This window comes from Coregonus lavaretus, assembly GCF_964263955.1.
Source record: "Coregonus lavaretus genome assembly, chromosome: 3".
Taxonomy (NCBI): Eukaryota; Metazoa; Chordata; class Actinopteri; order Salmoniformes; family Salmonidae; genus Coregonus; species Coregonus lavaretus.
Window position 1 is genome coordinate 16,884,539 of NC_139990.1, and position 23,409 is coordinate 16,907,947.

Here is a 23,409-nt window from a genome sequence, read left to right on the forward strand (position 1 = left end):
TAAAATGCAAATGAATTATTTAAAAATCATACAATGTGATTTTCTGGGTTTTTGTTTTAGATTCCGTGTCTCGCAGTTGAAGTGTACCTATGATAAAAATTACAGACCTCTACATGCTTTGTAAGTAGGAAAACCTGCAAAATCGGCAGTGTATCAAATACTTGTTCTCCCCACTGTGTGTATATATATATATATATATATATATATATATATATATATATATATATATATATACATTTCATACTGGCCCCCCGTGGGAATCGAACCCACAACCCTGGCGTTGCAAACGCCATGCTCTACCAACTGAGCTACATCCCTGCCGGCCATTCCCTCCCCTACCCTGGACGACGCTGGGCCAATTGTGCGCCGCCCCATGGGTCGAACCAGGATCTCTAGTGGCACAGCTAGCACTGCGATGCAGTGCCTTAGATCACTGCGCCACTCGGGAGCCCGTCTGGTGTTCAACCTTCCCAAGTTCTCTCACGTCACCCCGCTCCTCCGCACACTCCACTGGCTTCCAGTTGAAGCTCGCAATTTGCTTCAAGACCATGGTGCTTGCCTACGGAGCTGTGAGGGGAACGGCACCTCCGTACCTTCAGGCTCTGATCAGTCCCTACACCCAAACGAGGGCATTGCGTTCATCCACCTCTGGCTTGCAGGCCCCCCTACCTCTGCGGAAGCACAGTTCCCGCTCAGCCCAGTCAAAACTGTTTGCTGCTCTGGCACCCCAATGGTGGAACAAGCTCCCTCACGACGCCAGGTCAGCGGAGTCACTCACCACCTTCCGGAGACACTTGAAACCCCACCTCTTTAAGGAATACCAGGGATAGGATAAAGTAATCCTTCTATCCCCCCTTACCCCACCCCCAAAAAAAAAAAAAAAAAAAAAAAAAAACATATTGTAAAGTGGTTATCCCACTGGCTATAAGTTGAATGCACCAATTAGTAAGTCGCTCTGGATAAGAGCGTCTGCTAAATGCCGTAAATATTAGTGAAGACATCAAAACTATGAAATAACATATATGGAATCATGTAGTAACCAAAAAAGTGTTATACAAATCAAAATATATTTGAGATTCTTCAAATAGCCACCCAGGGTTTAGACATGTACTGAATAGAAAGGAAACTGAATAAAAATAGTAACTCTTTCAAAAAAGGAAAGAAAATGTCTGACTAGCTCTAGTCTAGGACTAACAGATATTACATAGTCATAGTCAAACGTTTTTGTCCGTACAGTGCCTTGCAAAAGTATTCATCCCCCTTGGCGTTTTTCCTATTTTGTTGCATTACAACCTGTAATTTAAATGGATTTTTATTTGGATTTCATGTAATGGACATACGCAAAATAGTCCAAATTGGGGAAGTGAAATGAAAAACATAACTTGTTTACAAAAATATAATAAATAACGGAAAAGTGGTGCGTGCATATGTATTCACCCCCTTTGCTATGAAGCCCCTAAATAAGATCTGGTGCAACCAATTACCTTCAGAAGTCACATAATTAGTTAGATTGCACACAGGTGGACTTTATTTAAGTGTCACATGATCTCAGTATATATACACCTGTTCTGAAAGGCCCCAGAGTCTGCAACACCACTAAGCAAGGGGCACCACCAAGCAAGCGGCACCATGAAGACCAAGGAGCTGTCCAAACAGGTCAGGGACAAAGTTGTGGAGAAGTACAGATCAGGGTTGGGTTATAAAAAAATATCAGAAACTTTGAACATCCCACGGAGCACCATTAAATCCATTATTTAAAAAATTGAAAGAATATGGCACCATAACAAACCTGCCAAGAGAGGGCCACCCACCAAAACTCACGGACCAGGCAAGGAGGGCATTAATCAGAGATGCAACAAAGAGACCAAAGATAACCCTAAAGGAGCTGCAAAGCTCCACAGCGGAGATTGGAGTATCTGTCCATAGGACCACTTTAAGCCGTACACTCCACAGAGCTGGGCTTTACAGAAGAGTGGCCAGAAAAAAGCCATTGCTTAAAGAAAAAAATAAGCAAACATGTTTGGTGTTTGCCAAAAGCCATGTGGGAGACTCCCCAAACATATGGAAGAAGGTACTCTGGTGAGATGAGACTAAAATTGAGCTTTTTGGGCATCAAGGAAAACGCTATGTCTGGTGCAAACCCAAAACCTCTCATCACCCTGAGAACACCATCCCCACAGTGAAGCATGGTGGTGGCAGCATCATGCTGTGGTGATGTTTTTCATCGGCAGGGAAGGAATGATGGATGGCACTAAATACAGGGAAATCCTTGAGGGAAACCTGTTTCAATCTTCCAGAGATTTGAGACTGGGACGGAGGTTCACCTTCCAGCAGGACAATGACCCTAAGCATACTGCTAAAGCAACACTCGAGGGGTTTAAGGGGAAACATTTAAATGTCTTGGAATGACCTAGTCAAAGCCCAGACCTCAATCCAATTGAGAATCTGTGGTATGACTTAAAGATTGCTGTACACCAGCGGACCCATCCAAGTTGAAGGAGCTGGAGCAGTTTTGCCTTGAAGAATGGGCAAAAATCGCAGTGGCTAGATGTGCCAAGCTTATAGAGACATACCCCAAGAGACTTGCAGCTGTAATTGCTGCAAAAGGTGGCTCTACAAAGTATTGACTTTGGGGGGGTGAATAGTTATGCACGCTCAAGTTTTTTGTCTTATTTCTTGTTTGTTTCACCCCAAAAATATTTTGCATGTTGTGTAAATCAAATGATACAAACCCCCCAAAAATCTATTTTAATTCCAGGTTGTAAGGCAACATAATAGGAAAAATACCAAGGGGGGTGAGTACTTTCGCAAGCCACTGTATTAGTTTAAAATCCTACTTCATTTTTCTCCATTTCATACTACTGATCATCTAAAATCATCCCCTGGCCACAGCCATCCATGCATGTCCTTTAGGAAAGCCAGCATTGTGCCTGCGGGTGTAATGGTGTGTGTGATGCTCAACCAAGCCAGTCTCAGCTGGTGGCTGGGTGACTGTGGGCTTCATCTGGACTCAGGAGATGGGTACTCACCCAAGGCGAGGGGGAGGAGTGGGGGGAGGTAGAGCAGATGCCTCACTGACCTCACTATCGAGACCAGTGTAATCCTTTTGGTAGAGGGGGGGAAAAGGGAGAGGGAGGGAGAGAGAGAGTGGAGAAAGCAGATGGAGAGCGAAAAGCAGAGTGCGAATACAGAGAGGGAGAGCAAAGAGAGAGACATTTTAAATGTATTATGATCCCCATTAGCCGACACCAATGGCAACAGCTAATCTTACTGGGGTCCAACACATACCCAAAAATACATTACAGACAAAATACTTTACAATTTACATACATAAAAAAATAGTAACATATAGTGTGTGCATCTGTCACTTACACATACTGTACATGTCAGTACATCCTCACCAGAAGTAGGTCGCATTTGAGAGCGAGAGAGGGAGAGAGCAGAGCGCCAACAGTATGAAATATTCACCAATGTCAGCAGCAGCAGTTAGGGACTGTTGCTACGCTGAGGGAGGCCATGCTCCCATCTACCCAGCATCCTCACTGTTTAAACCTGCTGGAATAACAACAGCTCAGCTACAGCTCAGTGGGCGTCATACACCCACCATGTGTGTCAGCCGCCGTCACACTCAAACAACGGGCAGTTACAGCCTGTGACGCCTCAAGAGACCGAAAGGTGTGAAGTATGATTGAGAAAAAATGCTTTTCTTGCTATGACATTTTGTGTGTGAGGCTGAGCATAAAAAAGTGACAGAACATATTTCATTGTTATATTTCAGCTAGCATGTGCACTATGATCTCACTCAAGTTGAAGCCCCAGACTCCTAACTCCATGCTTGAGTAACTGTTTTAACAGCTTAAAACCTCTATAGTTCTCAGTGAGTTTCTCAATGGTGGCTTTGGCAGAGACACTCAGTGAAATGGGCCGTGCACAAATCTGTCCCCTCTAAACTGCGGTTGCACGCCTACTCTCCTCGCCCTCGTCTCTCTCTCTCACCCTCCCTCTCGCTTTCTCTCACTCTCCCTCTTCCTCCCTCCTGCTATTCCCTATCACCCCCCTGCTGTTTGTCTGCAGTGTGGTGATGTCACACACGGCGGGGGTTATTGCAGGCCGTCTTCTCCCAGCATGCAGTAGTGGGGTGCGGCCCCCTCGCTGTGTTCGCTGCGTGTCTGGGGAATTATTGTAGAACACACAGCAGCACAGCTCAGCACAGGGGAACAGTGTGACTCTCGGCCCAGCAGCAACAGCCTTTTCATTTAAAGTCACAATCCTGAGTTTGTGTTTCAACCCAATACTACTTGGTTTGGTATAAAGCTGACAGATGAGGATGGGAAACAATATAACCATTCTCAAATATCCCAGATTGTGCCTTTAATCCCCAGATCTGGGGCGTCATTTATCAACCATGCGTACATAAAAAAAAAAAGTTCTGGTGTAGTGGAGATTCTAGGATTTGCGTGTGCAACAAATTATTGGGATTGATCAAACTGTTGCACACAAAATAAGCATGTTTTAATTGATAAATCAGAGCCATACTATATTTGTGGGCTCGTGAACGAGCGCTACAACCCCGCCTGAAAGACGCCCTTACCTTTTTATGGTAACAGAAATGCCCTCATTTGCTGTATGATTTGGAGATGTTGGAACTGGGCCATGATAGTTTCTAGAAGATATCGCAATGCCAAATTTGATCACATTTCTGTAGAGGTGTGGGCAGAATGTCCTTTTTTTTAGTGGTCTATTTACTTTCGAGCATGGTTGTCTTATTGAATGAGTGATGGATAAATGGTAGCCTAATATTTGTGGGAATGAACCAGTCACGTCAGAAAAGGAGAGACATGCCCTGCAATATGATTAGGATTTAGGACTATATAATAAAAGTAAAATAAACATATTAGACGACATTCTGCTATGCGATCTTCTTACCAACGGCAAATTCATCTGTTTTATCATTAGGCCAATGTTTTAATGAGCTTACCATTATTATCATTCCCGTGCATCAAACACCTCCATTTCCCCCAAAAGAACAATAGCCAATTTGCTTGCATAGAGTTGATCATCAACTAGAAGTTGTGCGCACGCATGATTTGAGATTTGTGTGGAGATGCACACACTTTTCCGTCAAGTTCAAAATGTATAATTATCAACCTTTGCGGGAAAACTGGCGCATGTGTGCATCTCTTTTTTTGTGCACGCACCTTGATACATGAGGCCCCTGGTGAGGCCCTGGGGTTTGGGTATGAGAGAGGGGCTGTTTTTCTACACAGGTGCACAACCAAGGAATTTGTTCTGTCCCTCAACATCGTGGTACAGTATGTGACCGATAGCACACGACACAGTATATGACCAAGACAATTCAAGTCTTAGAAGTCAACCCCTGTAAATGAATATCGACTCCAGTTTCTCCTTTAAGCACATTGCTGTCCTCCCGTTTAGTCCTCCCATTTAATGTCACAGCAGAAGCTCCCGGGGAAAGGAAATGCCAGGGCTTTGAATTTCAGGGCCGGCGCTTTCAAAGGTCTGTCTTGAGGTAGTAGTGCCTTTTCAAGTCCCCGTCGGTGACATTAAAAAACATAACTCAAATGTTTTATTTAAGCTGGGCCTTTGTAGAGTGGCAGGGATTGAAGATAACTGCTTAATGTTTCTGGCTTAGGAGAGTGAGGGAAAGGGAGAGAGATGGGTTCAGGAGAAGGTGATCACGCCAAGCTCATTAACGTTACCACTGTGTCACCCTGCCTGGGAGAGGGCGAAGAGAGGTAGAGAGAGTGAGCAATAGGAAGAGAAAGAGGTAGCGTGTCATTTTTCCTCTAGTGACATCACAAAAGCTTCAGGACTGCATGGGATGAAGGGAGGAAGAGATAAGTAAAGCGTGTGGGGGTGAAGGCTGGGAAATGCCAGGGACCTCACGATATAAGTATTCAACCCCATTGCTATGGCAAGCCTAAATAAGTTCAGGAGTAAAAATGTGCTTAATAAGTCACATAATAAGTTGCATTGACTCACTCTGTGTGCAATAATAGTGTTTAACATGATTTTTGTATGATTACAGTTATCTGTAAGGTCCCTCAATCGAGCAGTGAATTTCAAACACAGATTCAACCACACAGACCAGGGAGGTTTTCCAATGGTAGATTAAAAAAAAAGAAGCTGACATTGTATATCCCTTTGAGCATGGTGACGTTATTAATTACACTTTGGATGGTGTATCAATACACCCAGTCACTACAAAGACACAGGCGTCCTTCCGAACTCAGTTGCCGGAGAGGAAGGAAACCGCTCATGGATTTCACCATGAGGCCAAGGGAGACTTTAAATAGTTACAGAGTTTAATGGCTGTGATAGGAGAAAACTGAGGATGGATCAACAACATTGTAGTTACTCCACAATTCTAACCACCTTGACAGAGTGAAAAGAAGTAAGCCTGTACAGAATAAACATATTCCAAAACATGAATCCTGTTTGCAACAAGTTACTAAAGTAATACTGCAAAACATTTGGCAAGTCAATTAACTTTGTCCTGAATACAAAGTGTTATGTTCGGGGCAAATCCAAAACAACACATTACTGAGTATCACTCTCCATATTTTCAAGCATAGTGGTGGCTGCATCATGTTATGGGTATGCTTGTAATCGTTAAGGATTGGGAAGTTTTTCAGGATAAAAAATAAACGGAATGGAGTTAAGCACAGGCAAAATCCTAGAGGAAAACCTGGTTCAGTCTGCTTTCCACCAGACACTGGGAGATTAATTCACCTTTCAGAGGAAAATAACCTAAAACACAAGGCCAAATCTACACTGGATTTGCTTACCAAGAAGACTGAATGTTCTTGAGTGGCCGGGTTACAGTTTTGATATACTGTAAATCGGCTTGAAAATCTATGGCAAGACTTGAAAGTCCAGGTGTGCAAAGCTCTCATAGACTTACACAGAAAGACTCACAGCTGTAATCACTGCCAAATGTGATTTTAACATGTATTGACTCAAGGGTGTGAATACTTATGTAAATTAGATATTTCTGTATTTAAAATAAATTTGGAAAAATGTCTAAAAACATGTTTTCACTTTGTCATTATGGAGTATTGTGTGCAGATGAGTAAAAAAAAGAAGATGTAATCAATTTTGAATTCAGGCTGTAACACAACAAAATGTGGAATTAGTCAAGGGGTATGAATAATTTCTGAAGGCACTGTAGGTGCCGATATGTATTGCGATTCTCATGATTCTATATGTATTGCGATTCGATGTTCCAAACATATTGCTCACCATACAGTATGTCTGTTGCAGAGGGACAAGAGAGAGCCGTGAGAAAACTACACAATATATACAAAAGTATGTGGACATCCCTTCAGATTAGTGGACTCTGCTATTTCAGCCACACCCTTTGCTGACAGGTGTATAAAATCGAGCACACAGCCATGCAATCTCCATAGACAAACATTGGCAGTAGAATTACCTTACTGAAGAGCTCATTGACTTTCAACATGGCACAGTCATAGGATGCCACCTTTCCAATAAGTCAGTTTGTCAAATTTCTGCCCTGCTAGTGCTGCCCCGGTCAACTGTAAGTGCTGTTATTGTGAAGTGGAAACGTCTAGGAGCAACAACGGCTCAGCCACGAAGTGGCATGCCATACAAGCTCACAGAACGGAACCCTGAGTGCTGAAGCGCGTAGCGTGTAAAAATCGTCTGTCCTCGGTTGCAACACTCACTACCAAGTTCCAAACTGCCTCAGGAAGCAATGTCAGCACAAGAACTGTTCGTTGGGAGCTTCATAAAATAGGTTTCCATGGCCGAGCAGCCACACACAAGCATAAGGTCATCATGCGCAATGCCAAGCGTCGGCTGGAGTGGAGTAAAGCTCGCTGCCATTGAACTCTGGAGCAGTGGAAATGCGTTCTCTGGAGTGATGAATCACTCTTCACCATCTGGCAGTCCGACGGACGAGTCTGAGTTCAGCGGATGCCAAGAGAACGCTACCTGCCCCAATGCATAGTGCCAACTGTAAAGTTTGGTGGAGGAGGAATAATGGTCTGGGGCTGTTTTTCGTGGTGCAGGCTAGGCCCCTTAGTTCCAGTGAAGGGAAATCTTAACGCTACAGCATGCAATGACATTCTAGACGATTCTGTGCTTCCGACTTTGTGGCTTCAGTTTGGGGAAGGCCCTTTCCTGTTTCAGCATGACAATGCCCCCGTGTACAAAGCGAGGTCCATACACAAATGGTTTGTCGAGATCGGTGTGGAAGAACGTGACTGGCCTGCACAGAGCCCTGACCTCAACCCCATCAAACACCTTTGGGATGAATTGGAACGACTGCGAGCCAGGCCTAATCGCCCAACATCAGTGCCCGACCTCACTAATGCTCTTGTGGGTAAATGGAAGCAAGTCCCCGCAGCAATGTTCCAACATCTGGTGAAAAGCCTTCCCAGAAGAGTGGAGGCTGTTATAGCAGCAAAGTGGGGGACCAACTCCATATTAAACCCCTGATTTTGGAATGAGATGTTTGACGAGCAGGTGTCCACATACTTTTGGTCATGTAGTGTAGTTCTGATCAGTCATGGGAATTAAAGTGCTGAAAACAAATTGGCTCCCTATTTAAAGCCTCTTAGATGTAAGGTCCCGTGTTTTGGGGACCTGCGTTGTTCTGGGACCGATTCCAACCGAAATGGTCACTTATAAATCGATAGATCTACGGTGTCAATAGAAATGGCTTGCGCTGATCGATAGCCCTGGTTCCCATGGACACAGTAGTATTCTTTTCTCAGCCTGTGTGACGTAGGATGTGAAATCTGAAACCACTTGAAGCTCGGATGTCCCTCCTACCATTCATTCACTCTTCTGACTGTCCAACTCATGGCTGAACCCTACATCACAGACAAAGCATATGCCTGCATTCAGAGCACCAGGATAGAGTGGTTTCATCACGATAGCACTTTCAGAGATCGAATTATAGCCATTAATCTAAAATAATTCATAGATTTTAAACAAAAAACACTTTCTGTTTGTCATAGACGGACAAGATTAATATGAGATGAATGGTGTGTTCCTAACGAGTTCAGGAAGCCAAGCTAGAGCTCTGTGAGACTTCCACAGCGATGAGGGCAGAAGTTTTGATCGAGAGACCACATTTTCTCTAACACTAAACGTACAAATATGTATTTTACGGTTATAAGGAAGGTGAAAGCTTAGTCGTTTTATAATTAGAATATGCTATATTTAGAAAGCATAAGTCATTTCAAGCCTTATTCATACAGTTTTGATGAACATATTTTTATCATATTTGTGCTGTGTACTTGAGCTTGTGTCCTCAAAGGTGACTACACCTCAGCAATGTAACTATTTTTACCAGAAAGGTGAGATTTTAACCTTTGAGTATTACTAGTTATTCTTTACGGCCCTCTCATTATAAATAATTACTTTTGGGGATTACATAGATGACTTTTTCGATTACATTTAGTTAAATTTAACTGGTTAAAAAGAAGATGGAGAACAAGCTATGAAGGAAATAAACTGGAGTTATGGCGCAGGTACAGACATCCAACTAGCGCAAAAATAATATTGTGATATTGTCAAAACAATACGACACAATATATTGTCAAAAATAATACGACACAATATATTGTCATAAATAATATCCCGATATGTAACTGTATCGATGTTTTTCCCCCATCGCTAGTGGGGGTAGTTCAACTGTATCAGGGACAGGAGGTTACAATCAATATTTTACTAGTTGGCTGTGTTGTGGCTTGGAAACTAGGCTTCAGATCAGAAGCTTGCAGGCTCTTATCTATATTGAGACCTATTTATTTTTTTTGAAACAGTTGTTAAAATGAATAGCGTTAGCTGAAGTTTATCGTGGCAGAAATGGCAATTAAAGACTACTTGAGCCTAATCTGAAGCTTATCGTTTCATCGCAGCAGAACTAGCCTAACAGTAGTCCATGCTGTGTTTCTATATCTGGTTTACTAGTCCCAGATAATTGATTGTACTTTCTCCTCAATCATCAGAGGTGAACATTTAAAAATGGCCACTTCACAAGTCATTTTACCCTTTTGCTGTCTCCTCTCTCAATTATTTATTCAGGTATTCCCCAATGTTCACTCGTACATGCTTCATTTAGGATATCCGTGACCGTGATCTGAGAATGACAGCGTCAATGTATCCCAAAAATAGTAGTATCTACAGTATTAATATCTCCAGGTATTAGTTTGGTCTCTCTTGCAGTCCCACTGTAATTAGCACATCCATATCGCCACGTGGAGGGGTGAGAGTTAGGGCAACTCAAACCTTTCGTTTTGAGTCTCCTATTGTAGATACTGCGATATTATGTCTTATTGAAACATTGCTGGATGATTGCGCCATGCACGTAGTACTCGGTGGATTCTCCATTCAGCAGCAGGATCGGACGGCGGCGGCTTCGGGAAAATATGTGTTTTTCATAAATAACAATTGGTGTGCTGCTTCAAGTGTGAAGGAAATCTCAAGCTTTTGCTCACCTTACATAGAATACCTCATGGTAAGCTGCAGACCCTTTTATCTACAAAGAGAGTTCTCATCCGTAATTATTACAGATGTCTACATTCTTCCAGAAGCTATCACCACTCTGGCACTCAACGAACTGTATAGGGCAATAAACAAACAAGAAACCGCTCTACCAGAGGCAGAGTTTCTAGTGGGCGGAGACTTTAACGCGGGGAGACTTAAAACCGTCATACCTTACTTCTACCAACACGTCTCCTGCGCCACTAGGGGCGGTAGAACACTAGACCACTTTTATTCTACCCACAGAAAAGCATACAAGATCCTCCCTTCAGCAATCTGACCATGACTCCATTCTCCTGCTTCCTGTTTACAAACAAAAGCTCAAACAGGAAGTACCAGTGATGCGCTCAATATGAAAGTGGTCGGACGAAGCAGACACAAGGCTACAAGACTGTTTTGCTAGTACAGACTGGGATATGTTCCGGGATTCATCTGATAACTGTAAGGAGTTTAAAACAACAGTCACAGGCTTCATCAATAAGTGCATAAACAATGTCGTCTCCACAGTGACTATAAGAACGAATCCATACCAGAGCTACCACTTACAATGAACGGGACACGGACATGGACACATACAAGAAATCCCTCTAAGACCTCTGACGAGACATCAAACATGCAAAAGACAATATAGGAGGAAGGTGGAATCTTATTACACCAGCTACTACCCTCGTCGTATGTGGCGGGGATTGCAGACGATAACGGATTACTAAGGGAAACCCAGTCATGAGTTGCCCAGCGATGCAGAACTCCCAAACAAGCTAAATGCCTTTTATGCTCACTTTGAGGAATATAACACTGTGTGTGGCCGAAAATGTTTAAGTTAACAACCACAAGGCGGAATACCAGGGCGCGTTCTCAGAGCATGCGCAGACCAGCTGGCAGTGTGTGTCTTCACAGACATATTCAATCTCTCCTTGTCCCAGTCTGTAATCCCAACATGTTTCAAGCTGACCACCATTGTCCCTGTTCCCAAGAGCTCCAAGGTAACCTGCCTAAATGTCTATCACCCTGTAGAACTCACATATGTAATTATGAAATGCTTTGAAAGGCTGGTCATGACACACATCAACACCATCATCCCAGACACCCTAGACCCACTCCAATTCGCATACCGCCCCAACAGATCCACAGATGACGCAGTCTCAGTTGCACTTCACATTGACCTCCCTCACCTGGACAAGAGGGGAAATAACTGTGAGAGTTCAACACCATAGTCCCCTCCAAGCTCATCACCAAGCTAGGGACCCTGGGACTGAACCCCTCCCTCTGCAACTGGATCCTGGACTTCCTGACGGACCGGCCCCAGTTGGTGAGGGTAGGCAACAACACATCCGCCACGCTGACCCTCAACACGGGGGCCCCTCAGGGGTGTGTGCTCAGTCTCTCCTGTACTCCCTGTTCTCCCACGACTGTGTGGCCACGCAAGACTCACACACCGCATGACTCACACACCATCATCAAGTTTGCTGATAACATGATGGTGGTAGGCCTGATCACCGACGGCGATGAGCCTGCCTACAGGGAGGAGGTCAGAGACTTAGCAGTGTGGTGCCAGGACAACAACCTCTCCGTCAACGTCAGTAAGACCAAGGAGCTGATTGTGGACTATAGGAGAAAAAGGGGACAGCACGCCCCCATCCACATTGACAGGGCTGTTGTGGAGCGGGTCGAGAGCTTCAAGTTCTTGTCGTCCACATCACTAAGGACTTAACATGGCCCACACACACCCGCACAGTCGTTAAGAGGGCACGGCAGCGTCTCTTCTCGCTCAGGAGGCTGAAAAGATTTGGCATGGGCCCTCAGATCTTCAAAAAGTTATACAGCTGCACCATCGAGAGCATCTTGACTGGCTGCATCACCGCTTGATGTGGCAATTGCACCGCCCTTGACTGCAAAGCGCTACAGTGGGTGGTGTGGACAGCCCAGTACATCACTGGGGACAAGCTCCCTGTCACAATATCAAGCGGTGTCAGAGGAAGGCCTGAAAAATTGCCAAAGACTCCAGCCACCCAAGCCACAGACTATTCACTCTGCTACAGTCCGTCAAACAGTACCGGAGCATCGACTCTCGGACCAACAGGCTCCGAGGTAGCTTCTACCCCCAAGCCATAAGACTGCTAAATCGCCAGAGTGCTAAATAGTCAATTAATTAGCTGCACTGACTCTATCTTGCACTGACCCTACACACACTCACTAGACTTTATATATATATATATATATATATATATATATATATATATATATATATATATATATATATATATATATATATATATATATATACACACACACACACACACACACACACACACACACACACACTACACTGTCACTCCCACACAAAACTCTCACACATTCACATACACTACATATGCACACACATAACACACACACACACCAACACAAACACACATACACACGCACACACACACACACACACACACACACACACACTGTTACAATCATCATTTGCTGCTGCTACTCTGTTCTTTATTTTACTCGTATTATTATCTATCCGGATGCCTAGTCACTTTACCCTGCCTTCATGTACATATCTCCCTCAAGTACCTTGTACCTCTGCACATTGATCTGGTACTGACTGATACTCCCTGTATATAGCTCCATTCTTGTGCATTTTATTTTATTCCTCTTGTGTTAGTTCATATTTTATTTATCGTTGGGAAAGGTTCGTAAGCAAGCATTTCACTCTAAAGTCTATACCAGTTGTATTCGGTGTATGTGATGAATAAAATTAGATTGTATTTGAACCCAGTGTGGTTTGGAGGCGGTTTAATCAGTTTAGGAGTTGGGAATCTTAGAAATATAATGACTAGAATGGGTATAGCCCCTCAGACCAATAGAAATCCCGTTCTAGTAATTCTATGTCTATGAATAGTACACAACAGTAACTTACAGTATACAAGTTCCTGGCTAGCTTTAGTGTGAACTTGAAGTAAACATCAACATTATGAACTGAACATGTTGATGGAGTTGCTTGAAAGCCCCAGGCACTCAGACTCCCTCCTGATTTCCGTAGATACTCAGTCACATAAGATGCCCACTCACTCATTCCATCTCAGTACACTGAAGTAAACATACATATTTTCTAAGTCTGTTGTCAGTTTTTGCGAGTTTCTCACCCACATTCAATTTTCTAGTGTAGTAGTCTGGTTAACTGTGTTTAAGATGAGGCTAGGTTTTTCACCTGCAATATGCATGCAGTAATGTCATTGCAGTTGACTTCTCCTTGTAAACACCCCTGCACCCAAAACAATAAATAAATCAAATTTCCGTAATTAATTTGACATTCATTTCAGTTTGTATTCTGTCAGCACTTCCATCACATCCAACACGGCGGGGCAGTCCATCATCTTCAGTGACAGTTGGCAGAATCTCCCTCTATGTTTTATTGAGACTGCTACTACTGTCAGGATGTATTTGAAGTCCCAGTCTCTCTTCTCTCTCTCCCACTAGAGTTTCAGTCAGTTAAGAGGCCTCTCAAAGAATGTTAAAACATTTCAAAGTCATCACCAGGGGTCCTCTCTACAGTACCACACCATCGGCTACTGATCTGCTGCTGCTTTGGATGGAAATGTAGGGGTTTGTCTTCAAAATGAGCGGAGGAACTGAGAAATGATAGTCATATCGGTGTCATTTAGGGACATGTTCAAAGTTTAAGAAAGTTGAACCTGTTACGTAAGAATGAATGAAGAATTTATGAGTCTTGAATCTGTTTTGCCTTGTTTTCCTTGATGAGTTGATTTATGTGGACTTGTACTAAATAATATATTAACTTAAGTTTTAAATACTTCTCTATTCATCACTTTAGGCCTAATTAAAGTTATGTGTTCTGTGTTTTTGGTGAAAAGACAAAAGGAAAACAATGTTTTATCTTTACGTCTCTGGGAAGATGAGTTGTTACCTCTGTTATGGAGTCTGTGTCACTGAGCCCAGTAAATGCCAGAATGTATTGATTCTCCTCACTACCTGTGCAGTGCAGTGGTGCATTACTCAATGTGAGCAGTAAAGTGGAGGAGGCAGCGTTTACTTTATTTATAGCCTTGCCAGTTGTCGGCTCTGTTTCTGGCCTCCACCCAGTCGGGGGGTTGATAATGTATGGTCTGCAGGTTAGATGGAAAAATACATATTACACTGTAGTTTTTATCTGTCTGACTGCATTTATTAATATGTATTTAGATTTTGGAGAGGCAAATCATGTGATCAGGCTATTTAATTGATGTGGGCCTATTTTAAATCTGTGAACTCCGATTATTTAGTTTTTGCTCTCTTAAGTCTTCCAAAGCTTATGCTTATTTATTTAATTGCTTATTTCTCTGCTGACTGATGGACTGACATACTAATTGATGGCAAACGTTTAATTTCCAGTAATGTTTACTTGTTTAGTCACATTCTGCTCTCAAAACTCTTCAAGCGAAAGTGAGTTGAATCGATTCCCCACAGGAATTGAACTGGAGTAGAAAAGCAGCTATATTTTGGGTTGGGGGGGGGGGTCGCAGATAGAAAGCAGAACTGGGAGAGAGCGGGAGAGAGAGGGGGAGAGAGCGGGAGAGAGAGGGGGAGAGAGGGAGGTTTGTGGAATGCTGCAGTGAGCTCTTCAAAGGTAGTGTTTACCTCACATCATCCCAAAATGAGAATCGATACAGAGTTTTTGTCCTTCACTGTCTGTCCTTCAACTCTCCATGTTTCTACTGTTAGACTATGTTACCTGGGCTTCCAAATACAATTGACTCCATGCAGGTTTAGGAATAATTTTAAGTTGCTCATGACCGGCAGGGAGAGCGGTAGACAGCCAGACAGGTAAACGGGGGACCGCTGTGGTCGAAATGTACTACCAGCAACAATACTCAAAGCCTTACATAAGTCAATTTCTACCTCCAGGCTGTTTTATATGCTGCATGCAGCATTTCTCTGCTTGTTCAACCATTATCGTTAAGACACTTCCCAACACTGCAAACACACAACACTGAATGTGACTCGACTTATAATGAACAGAAGGCTTTAACATCCCTTTTAGACCTTAATTTGCTTTGTAAAAACAGGTTGAAACAGGTTTTCAATAATGGCAGTCTGACTCTGAGATTGTATCAAGGTGATGTTCTGTTTCCTGACACTGCTCTGCTCTTCAGTCTATCAGATTTACTCTCCTCAAAGACCTATGTCTAAAGGACATGTCTGCCTGGATCTGGACCGCAGTATGTTCTGTCAATCTGTCTGTGCTGCTCTGTTGCTCAGGCTCATCATTTTGTGGCTGTCAGTGGGAAACTGAGAAGTAGCCTATCCAGGAGCTTGGTTGGAGTGTATATATGTACAGTGAGGGGAAAAAAGTATTTGATCCCCTGCTGATTTTGTACGTTTGCCCACTGACAAAGACATGATCAGTCTATAATTTTAATGGTAGGTTTATTTGAACAGTGAGAGACAGAATAACAACAAAAAAATCCAGAAAAACGCATGTCAAAAATGTTATGAATTGATTTGCATTTTAATGAAGGAAATAAGTATTTGACCCCTCTGCAAAACATGACTTAGTACTTGGTGGCAAAACCCTTGTTGGTAATCACAGAGGTCAGACGTTTCTTGTAGTTGGCCACCAGGTTTGCACACATCTCAGGAGGGATTTTGTCCCACTCATCTTTGCAGATCTTCTCCAAGTCATTAAGGTTTCGAGGCTGACGTTTGGCAACTCAAACCTTCAGCTCCCTCCACAGATTTTCTATGGGATTAAGGTCTGGAGACTGGCTAGGCCACTCCAGGACCTTAATATGCTTCTTCTTGAGCCACTCCTTTGTTGCCTTGGCTGTGTGTTTTGGGTCATTGTCATGCTGGAGTACCCATTTTCAATGCCCTGGCTGAGGGAAGGAGGTTCTCACCCAAGATTTGACGGTACATGGCCCCGTCCATCGTCCCTTTGATGCGGTGAAGTTGTCCTGTCCCATTTGCAGAAACACACCCCCAAAGCATAATGTTTCCACCTCCATGTTTGACGGTGGGGATGGTGTTCTTGGGGTCATAGGCAGCATTCCTCCTCCTCCAAACACGGCGAGTTGAGTTGATGCCAAAGAGCTTGATTTTGGTCTCATCTGACCACAACACTTTCACCCAGTTCTCCTCTGAATCATTCAGATGTTCATTGGCAAACTTCAGACGGGCCTGTATATGTGCTTTCTTGAGCAGGGGGACCTTGCCGGCGCTGCAGGATTTCAGTCCTTCACGGCGTAGTGTGTTACCGATTGTTTTCTTGGGGACTATGGTCCCAGCTGCCTTGAGATCATTGACAAGATCCTCCCGTGTAGTTCTGGGCTGATTCCTCACCATTCTCATGATCATTGCAACTCCACGAGGTGAGATCTTGCATGGAGCCCCAGGCCGAGGGAGATTGACAGGTCTTTTGTGTTTCTTCCATTTGCGAATAATTGTATCAACTGTTGCCACCTTCTCACCAAACTGCTTGCCGATGGTTTTGTAGCCCCTTCCAGCCTTGTGTAGGTCTACAATCTTGTCCCTGACATCCTTGGAGAGCTCTTTGGTCTTGGCCATGGTGGAGAGTTTGTAATCTGATTGATTGATTGCTTCTGTGAGGAGGTGTCTTTTATACAGGTAACAAGCTGAGATTAGGAGCACTCCCTTTAAGAGTGTGCTCCTAATCACAGCTCATTACCTGTATAAAATACACCTGGGAGCCAGACATCTTTCTGATTGAGAGGGGTTCAAATACTTATTTCCCTCATTAAAATGCAAATCAATTTATAACATTTTTGACATGCGTTTTTCTGGATTTTGTTGTTGTTATTCTGTCTCTCACTGTTCAAATAAACCTACCATAAAAATTATAGACTGATCATTTCTTTGTCAGTGGGATCAAATACTTTTTTCCCTCACTGTATATATCTCTGTCTCTCTTAGCCCACCCCTGTGGTGTGAGGCCCAGCCAGCAGAGTAACTCATAGAGACATGTTTGTATGCGACTAAAGCAGCGAGGCTAAGAGTGATGATACAGCACGGCCGTAAACATTTTTATTGTTCCAGCTACTGTCTTAAAACCTGAAGGATGGCGAAGGAGGGACAGGGCTGGAGAGAGGGCTGGGCTGGAGAGAGGGCTGGGCTGGAGAGAGGGCTGGGCTGGAGAGAGGGCTGGGCTGGAGAGAGGACAGGGCTGGAGAGAGGACAGGGCTGGAGAGAGGGCTGGGCTGGAGAGAGGGCTGGGCTGGAGAGAGGGCTGGGCTGGAGAGAGGGCTGGGCTGGAGCTGGGTTATTTGTGTTATTATCCTCAATTAAATGTATAGGGCCATGTAATCTGCTTAGACTTTAGCACTAGTTATAGCAAGAGATCACTGGTCACTTCAAATAGTGAGGAAAGACTAAGTGTGCCACATAATGTGATTTACACACGATGGCTTACACTGTAAAAGCACCAGGGCTGTCCCCGACAAACAAACAAAAATCTTGGTCGATCGAGAGTCGAATATACACCCATCGTATGCGTTTTAATCAAATCAACTATATGCACTGAGCTTGTCTGATGCTTTTAAGCGCAGTTTGATAAAATAATTAAGATACACAAATGACAAGAGGGAGTTCGACCGTGATTGATTTGATTGTGCTCAGACTTGCTGCGCTGTGTTAAAAAAAATATGACAGCGAGTGACTATGTGACTAGCACCCGTTGACGCTCTCTCCTCCATGCTGCAGTGACCACTGCAGAACTTCAGCATTGTTTATCACGCTGTCCATGTTGCTGAACCTGCAACATAATTAAAGCCATTTCTGACTGAAAAGTTCTGTTACCGAAATCCCTCATTTGTTTAGGAAAAACATTCCCTATTCCCTCAACCCTTACTCTCTTTACGTGACACATGTATGCATTGCATGCACGTGACCAATAGGGCCTGACCTATAGCATATCATAATCACATCAATAAATTGGTTGTATCAAACTCTGAACACATATGACACAAATGGATGCAGAGGATGTGACAAATAAACTCGAAATGGGGGAATGTTTACTCGTTGCTCAGGAGGTAAAGGGGAAGTCGGATGTGCAGAACAAATTTGAATAGTTGTGGAAAATACTAGAAATCAAGAAAAAGAAGGTAAGGAGTAAGCGCTGCGTCATATTATGTGTGCCAAACAGGTGCTGTTAGATTACAATATCATTTTTCTGACCATTTGGAACAATGTAAACAACACTAAAATTATAAGCGTACCAGAGAGTCTGTTGTAACGTTTTTTTTTCTTTTTTCTGTAAAGCCTTTATTACAGCAAAGACTAATAACATTCACATTCATTCGTGAATGCAATTTCCAAAAAGGTGCGGTTTTATTTATTGTTTATGCTAATTATTCAAGGGTCGTTTTATTTGATTTTAAAACGAAAATGCTTGGTTGCATTTCAAATCATGAATGACTCATATGCTGTGTGATTACAGGAACGAATGAATGATTGATTGATTGATTGATTGATTGATAGAGTAGCCTATATAAGTATTGAAATATAGGCTTAAGTAAGTTATGGTATTAAGACTAAACAGGATGTGCTCTTTGGCCTACAGCTCGATGGTGGTTATCCAAGGCTGCTATACTAAGCCTACTAATGATAATGTCATTACTTATTATTATAATGATGATCATAATAGTAAAAATAACAATAAAAGGAGGGTTATTATAAATAAAAAAATTCGGACAATTTGGAAGAGTGTAAACAACACTAAATAAATTTAAGATGGTCCTCTGTAGCTCAGCTGGTAGAGCACGGCGCTTGTAACGCCAAGGTAGTGGGTTCGATCCCCGGGACCACCCATACACAAAAATGTATGCACGCATGACTGTAAGTCGCTTTGGATAAAAGCGTCTGCTAAATGGCATATTATTATTATTATTATTTATTATTATAAGTAATACCAGAGAGGCTGTTTTAACGTGTAAAGCCTTTATTACAGCATAGCAAAGATTTAAAAACAGCCGAATTTGTGAAATTGTTTATCCGACATGTTGTGGTTGCTGAGGCTTGGTACTCACGGAATCAATAGGCTATTAAACAAACACTCAAACAGAAGCAGGATCTGTCTTATTTCCGTAATTATATATATGGATGATTTATAGAGTCAGGTACATTGATTATAGACCTGATTAAGTTGGCGTTTCCGCTCTCCTCACTTTTCTTAAACAATTAAGGCAAGTGCTGTTTTCTCTTCTCCTAACTCCGCTGCTGCCTCTGCCGCATTGTTCTCAACACCATTATGCTGGTTAACTTTGCTATTATGCACATACTGTAGCAACATGGTCTAGGAAAAGGCACCAATTCAACAGCGCACTGATGTTTCAGGACAGCGACCGCTATCCAACGCGGGAGAAAGCACATTTGTTATAAAATAATATTATTTTGTATTAGTGTTGCACCATTGTTCCTACGTAATATAACTATATACAATTTCAGTAGCACATGTCTTAGTGATGGACTGTGCCATCCCCACGGCTTCCACAATGGATCAGTCCACTCAGACAGGCGCAAATCAGACAGGTGTCTTATACACCATGAAATATTTTGGTTTTGCTACTGCTCGACTAAAATCTTGGTCGACCAAACAATCGACCAGTCGACTAAAGGGGGTCAGCCCTAAAAAGCACTCTCTTGTCTTTGTAGAAATTGTTTTTCCTGGTGACTTGAAATGGTCAGGCTGGCCATCAATAATGTGCTCTCCATTTCTAACCCTCGTCTCTTCCTCCCCTGGTCCACAGAGAAGAAGGAGGTGACTCAGAGTCTGGAGAACTACACGTCTAAATGTCCAGGAGGAATGGAGGTTCTCACCCTGCCTGATGGACTCAAACTGCCCCCTGTACCCTTCACCAAGCTACCCATAATCAGGTACGTCAGTCAATCAATCATATTTATAAAGCTCTTTTTCATCAACTGTTGTTAGGCAAGTCAGTCAAACGCTGTGAGTGCTCTGGGTCGTGATCATTAGGCACAAAATGGAAGAAAACGCTTTGAAACGGAGAGAAATGGGGGCGTACGATCTGACCTTGTCCAATAAGAAACGCTAGTTTTCCATTGCAAAATGCTTTGCTGCGGTGTGCCCTAATGAACACAACCCTGCTGTCTGAACTCGTATTCTGATTGATCTAATCAATGTACCAATGAGCTCGTCATAGTTACGACACTGTTCTAACATCGTGTAACTGCTACTCTGAGTGGCGTGATTAATCAATAGACAAAATGTCCTCCCTCTCAACAATGTCAGGTATTTGTGACGGTGGTGTAATGATTGAAATGTAGCTGTTGTCCTCCCTCCTCCCCCCCTGGCCCAGAACACAGAGTTATAGCTGTTTGAGATCTAAGTGCACATTTTACATGACACTGATTTACAGAAGCATCTACTTGTAAATGTATTTATGGTGAAATATGACTTGTTTATGTTTCAGTAAAAGTCAGTCATATAAACAGAAATGAACACCACTGTTAAATAGGCCTGGCTTGGCTAGTCTGGGGCTCTTTTAAATATTAGGCCTGGCTTGGCTAGTCTGGGGGCTGTTTTTGCAACACCATGTTTAGTGGTCCATGCTTGGCTGTTGAAAAGAGCTGAAGCTTTGTGCTTTTTGGTCGAAGGAGTTGGTCAATTGTTTCTGTTTGAGTTGGCCATTTTTTATTGATACATTCTGAGTGAATTTCTTTTATTTAGCCAGGTTAGTTATTGAGAAGAAAATAGTATTGTGCACTTTTAAAAGGCAGCTTAGTGTTTTAGGTTACAGTACGTTCACTCAAAACACCACTCAGAATGCTGTCTATCTTTTATATGAACTTTTTCTCCCTGTTTTCTATCTTCTCCGTATCCATCTCCCCCTCTTTCTGTGGTGGCAGTGCCATTAGTAGGGCCAGGAGAGATGGAGGACAATCTGTACAGTTCATGTGTGAGTGTGGAGATAGGTGAATGTCTGGCTACTCAGAGAGGTGATAAGTGCTGTGTCCACTAGCTCCAATTCACACCTCCAGAATGCTTTGCTCATTAAATGGCCTGGGCTAAGAATCTCAGGATGAAATTCACCAATTCTACTGGATTTATGTTCTGCTGCCATGTGATTGGCAGAGGTGTGTGTGTGTGTGTGTGTGTGTGTGTGTGTGTGTGTGATTGGCTCAGGTCACCATGCCAAAAGCCACCTCATTTTCTCTCTCAGGACCTTTAATGGAGATGGCTGTTGAGATAAAAGAAACTATTTATCTTTCTCTCTGCCTCCTTCGCTCCTTCGCCATCTCCCGTCCCTTGACAAACGTCTTGACAAACGATCTGGCCTTAATGGCCACATGTACTCTTAAATCTCCACCCCGGCACAGCCAGAAGAGGACTGGCCACCCCTCAGATCCTGGTTTCTCTCTAGGTTTTCTTACCCACCCCGGCACAGCCAGAAGAGGACTGGCCACCCCTCAGATCCTGGTTTCTCTCTAGGTTTTCTTATCCACCCCGGCACAGCCAGAAGAGGACTGGCCACCCCTCAGATCCTGGTTTCTCTCTAGGTTTTCTTACCCACCCCGGCACAGCCAGAAGAGGACTGGCCACCCCTCAGATCCTGGTTTCTCTCTAGGTTTTCTTACCCACCCCGGCACAGCCAGAAGAGGACTGGCCACCCCTCAGATCCTGGTTTCTCTCTAGGTTTTCTTACTAGGTCCCTGCCTTTTAGGGAGTTTTTCCTAGCCACTGTGCTTCTGCATCTGCATTGCTTGTTCTTTAGGGTTTTAGGCTGGGTATCTGTAAAGCACTTTGTGACAACTGCTGATGTAAGAAGGTTCTTTATAAAACAAATTTGATTGATTAATTGGTTCTCCCCTCCTACAGATCTGTGAAGCTGCTGGACCTGCCCATCAGCCTGCGCCCCCACAAACAGAAAGGCCTTCTGGGAAACAACATGTCCACTAAGAGTCCCTTCATCTACTCTCCCATCATTATGCACAACAGAGGAGAGGAGCGCAACAAGAAGATAGGTGGGCACCACACACACACACACCTTCTGAAGTTGCCGTGTCGAAGTAAAACAGTTTTAGGCCTACTAATATTTTCATTGTAAAACGTCTATAAATAACATGATGGAGTAAATTAATCTTCTATACATGCTTGACTAATTCCATAATTAAACCAGGAGCTCCTTGCGTTTCTCTCTGCTCTCTCTCTCTCTCTCTCTGCTCTCTCTCTCTCTCTGCTCTCTCTCTCTCTCTCTGCTCTCTCTCTGCTCTCTCTCTCTCTCTCTGCTCTCTCTGCTCTCTCTCTGCTCTCTCTGCTCTCTCTCTCTCTGCTCTCTCTCTCTCTGCTCTCTCTCTGCTCTCTCTCTCTCTGCTCTCTCTCTCTCTCTCTGCTCTCTCTCTCTCTCTCTGCTCTCTCTCTCTCTCTCTGCTCTCTCTCTCTCTTGGCTCTCTCTCTCTGCTCTCTCTGCTCTCTCTCTGCTCTCTCTGCTCTCTGCTCTCTCTGCTCTCTTTGTTCCTGAACATTCACTTGTTAATTGTTTCTGGATCTTAAAAACTCCTCCAGTTTTGGCAGACATTCTCATGATTGTGACAGATGCTGAGTTCTACTCTGGCTTCTCATAGAGTCCAAGGAGTGTGAACTCTCTCCCTGCTACAGTGCTAAATTAGATCAGATGGACTCAACACAATGGCTGCTGTTATAAGTGTTATTTAATTTTTTCAATATGACTGAAATCCATTCCATCTTTCTCTATTCACTGTTTGTTCATTGTAGTCTCCCTTTGAGTATAGCTGTGTCCTGTCTTAGTGTGATGTCATCTGTGCTCAGATACTGTGCTGGAGTCTGAAGCCTCATCTTTTAGGTTCAATAATTTAGCAGTCCTTCCTTATTACTTTCCTTAC

The 23,409-nt window shown here is 43.3% G+C and overlaps 1 protein-coding gene across 1 annotated transcript in view; it reads left to right on the forward strand.

Moving 5' to 3' along the window:
* Positions 1 to 23,409, forward strand: part of trappc9 (trafficking protein particle complex subunit 9) — a 321,620-nt gene that overhangs the window by 17,728 nt on the left and 280,483 nt on the right. The window contains exons 11-12 of the mRNA XM_084158560.1: positions 20,295 to 20,421; positions 22,385 to 22,530. Coding sequence (XP_084014686.1) covers positions 20,295 to 20,421; positions 22,385 to 22,530 — 273 coding nt within the window. The remainder of the gene's footprint in view (positions 1 to 20,294; positions 20,422 to 22,384; positions 22,531 to 23,409) is intronic.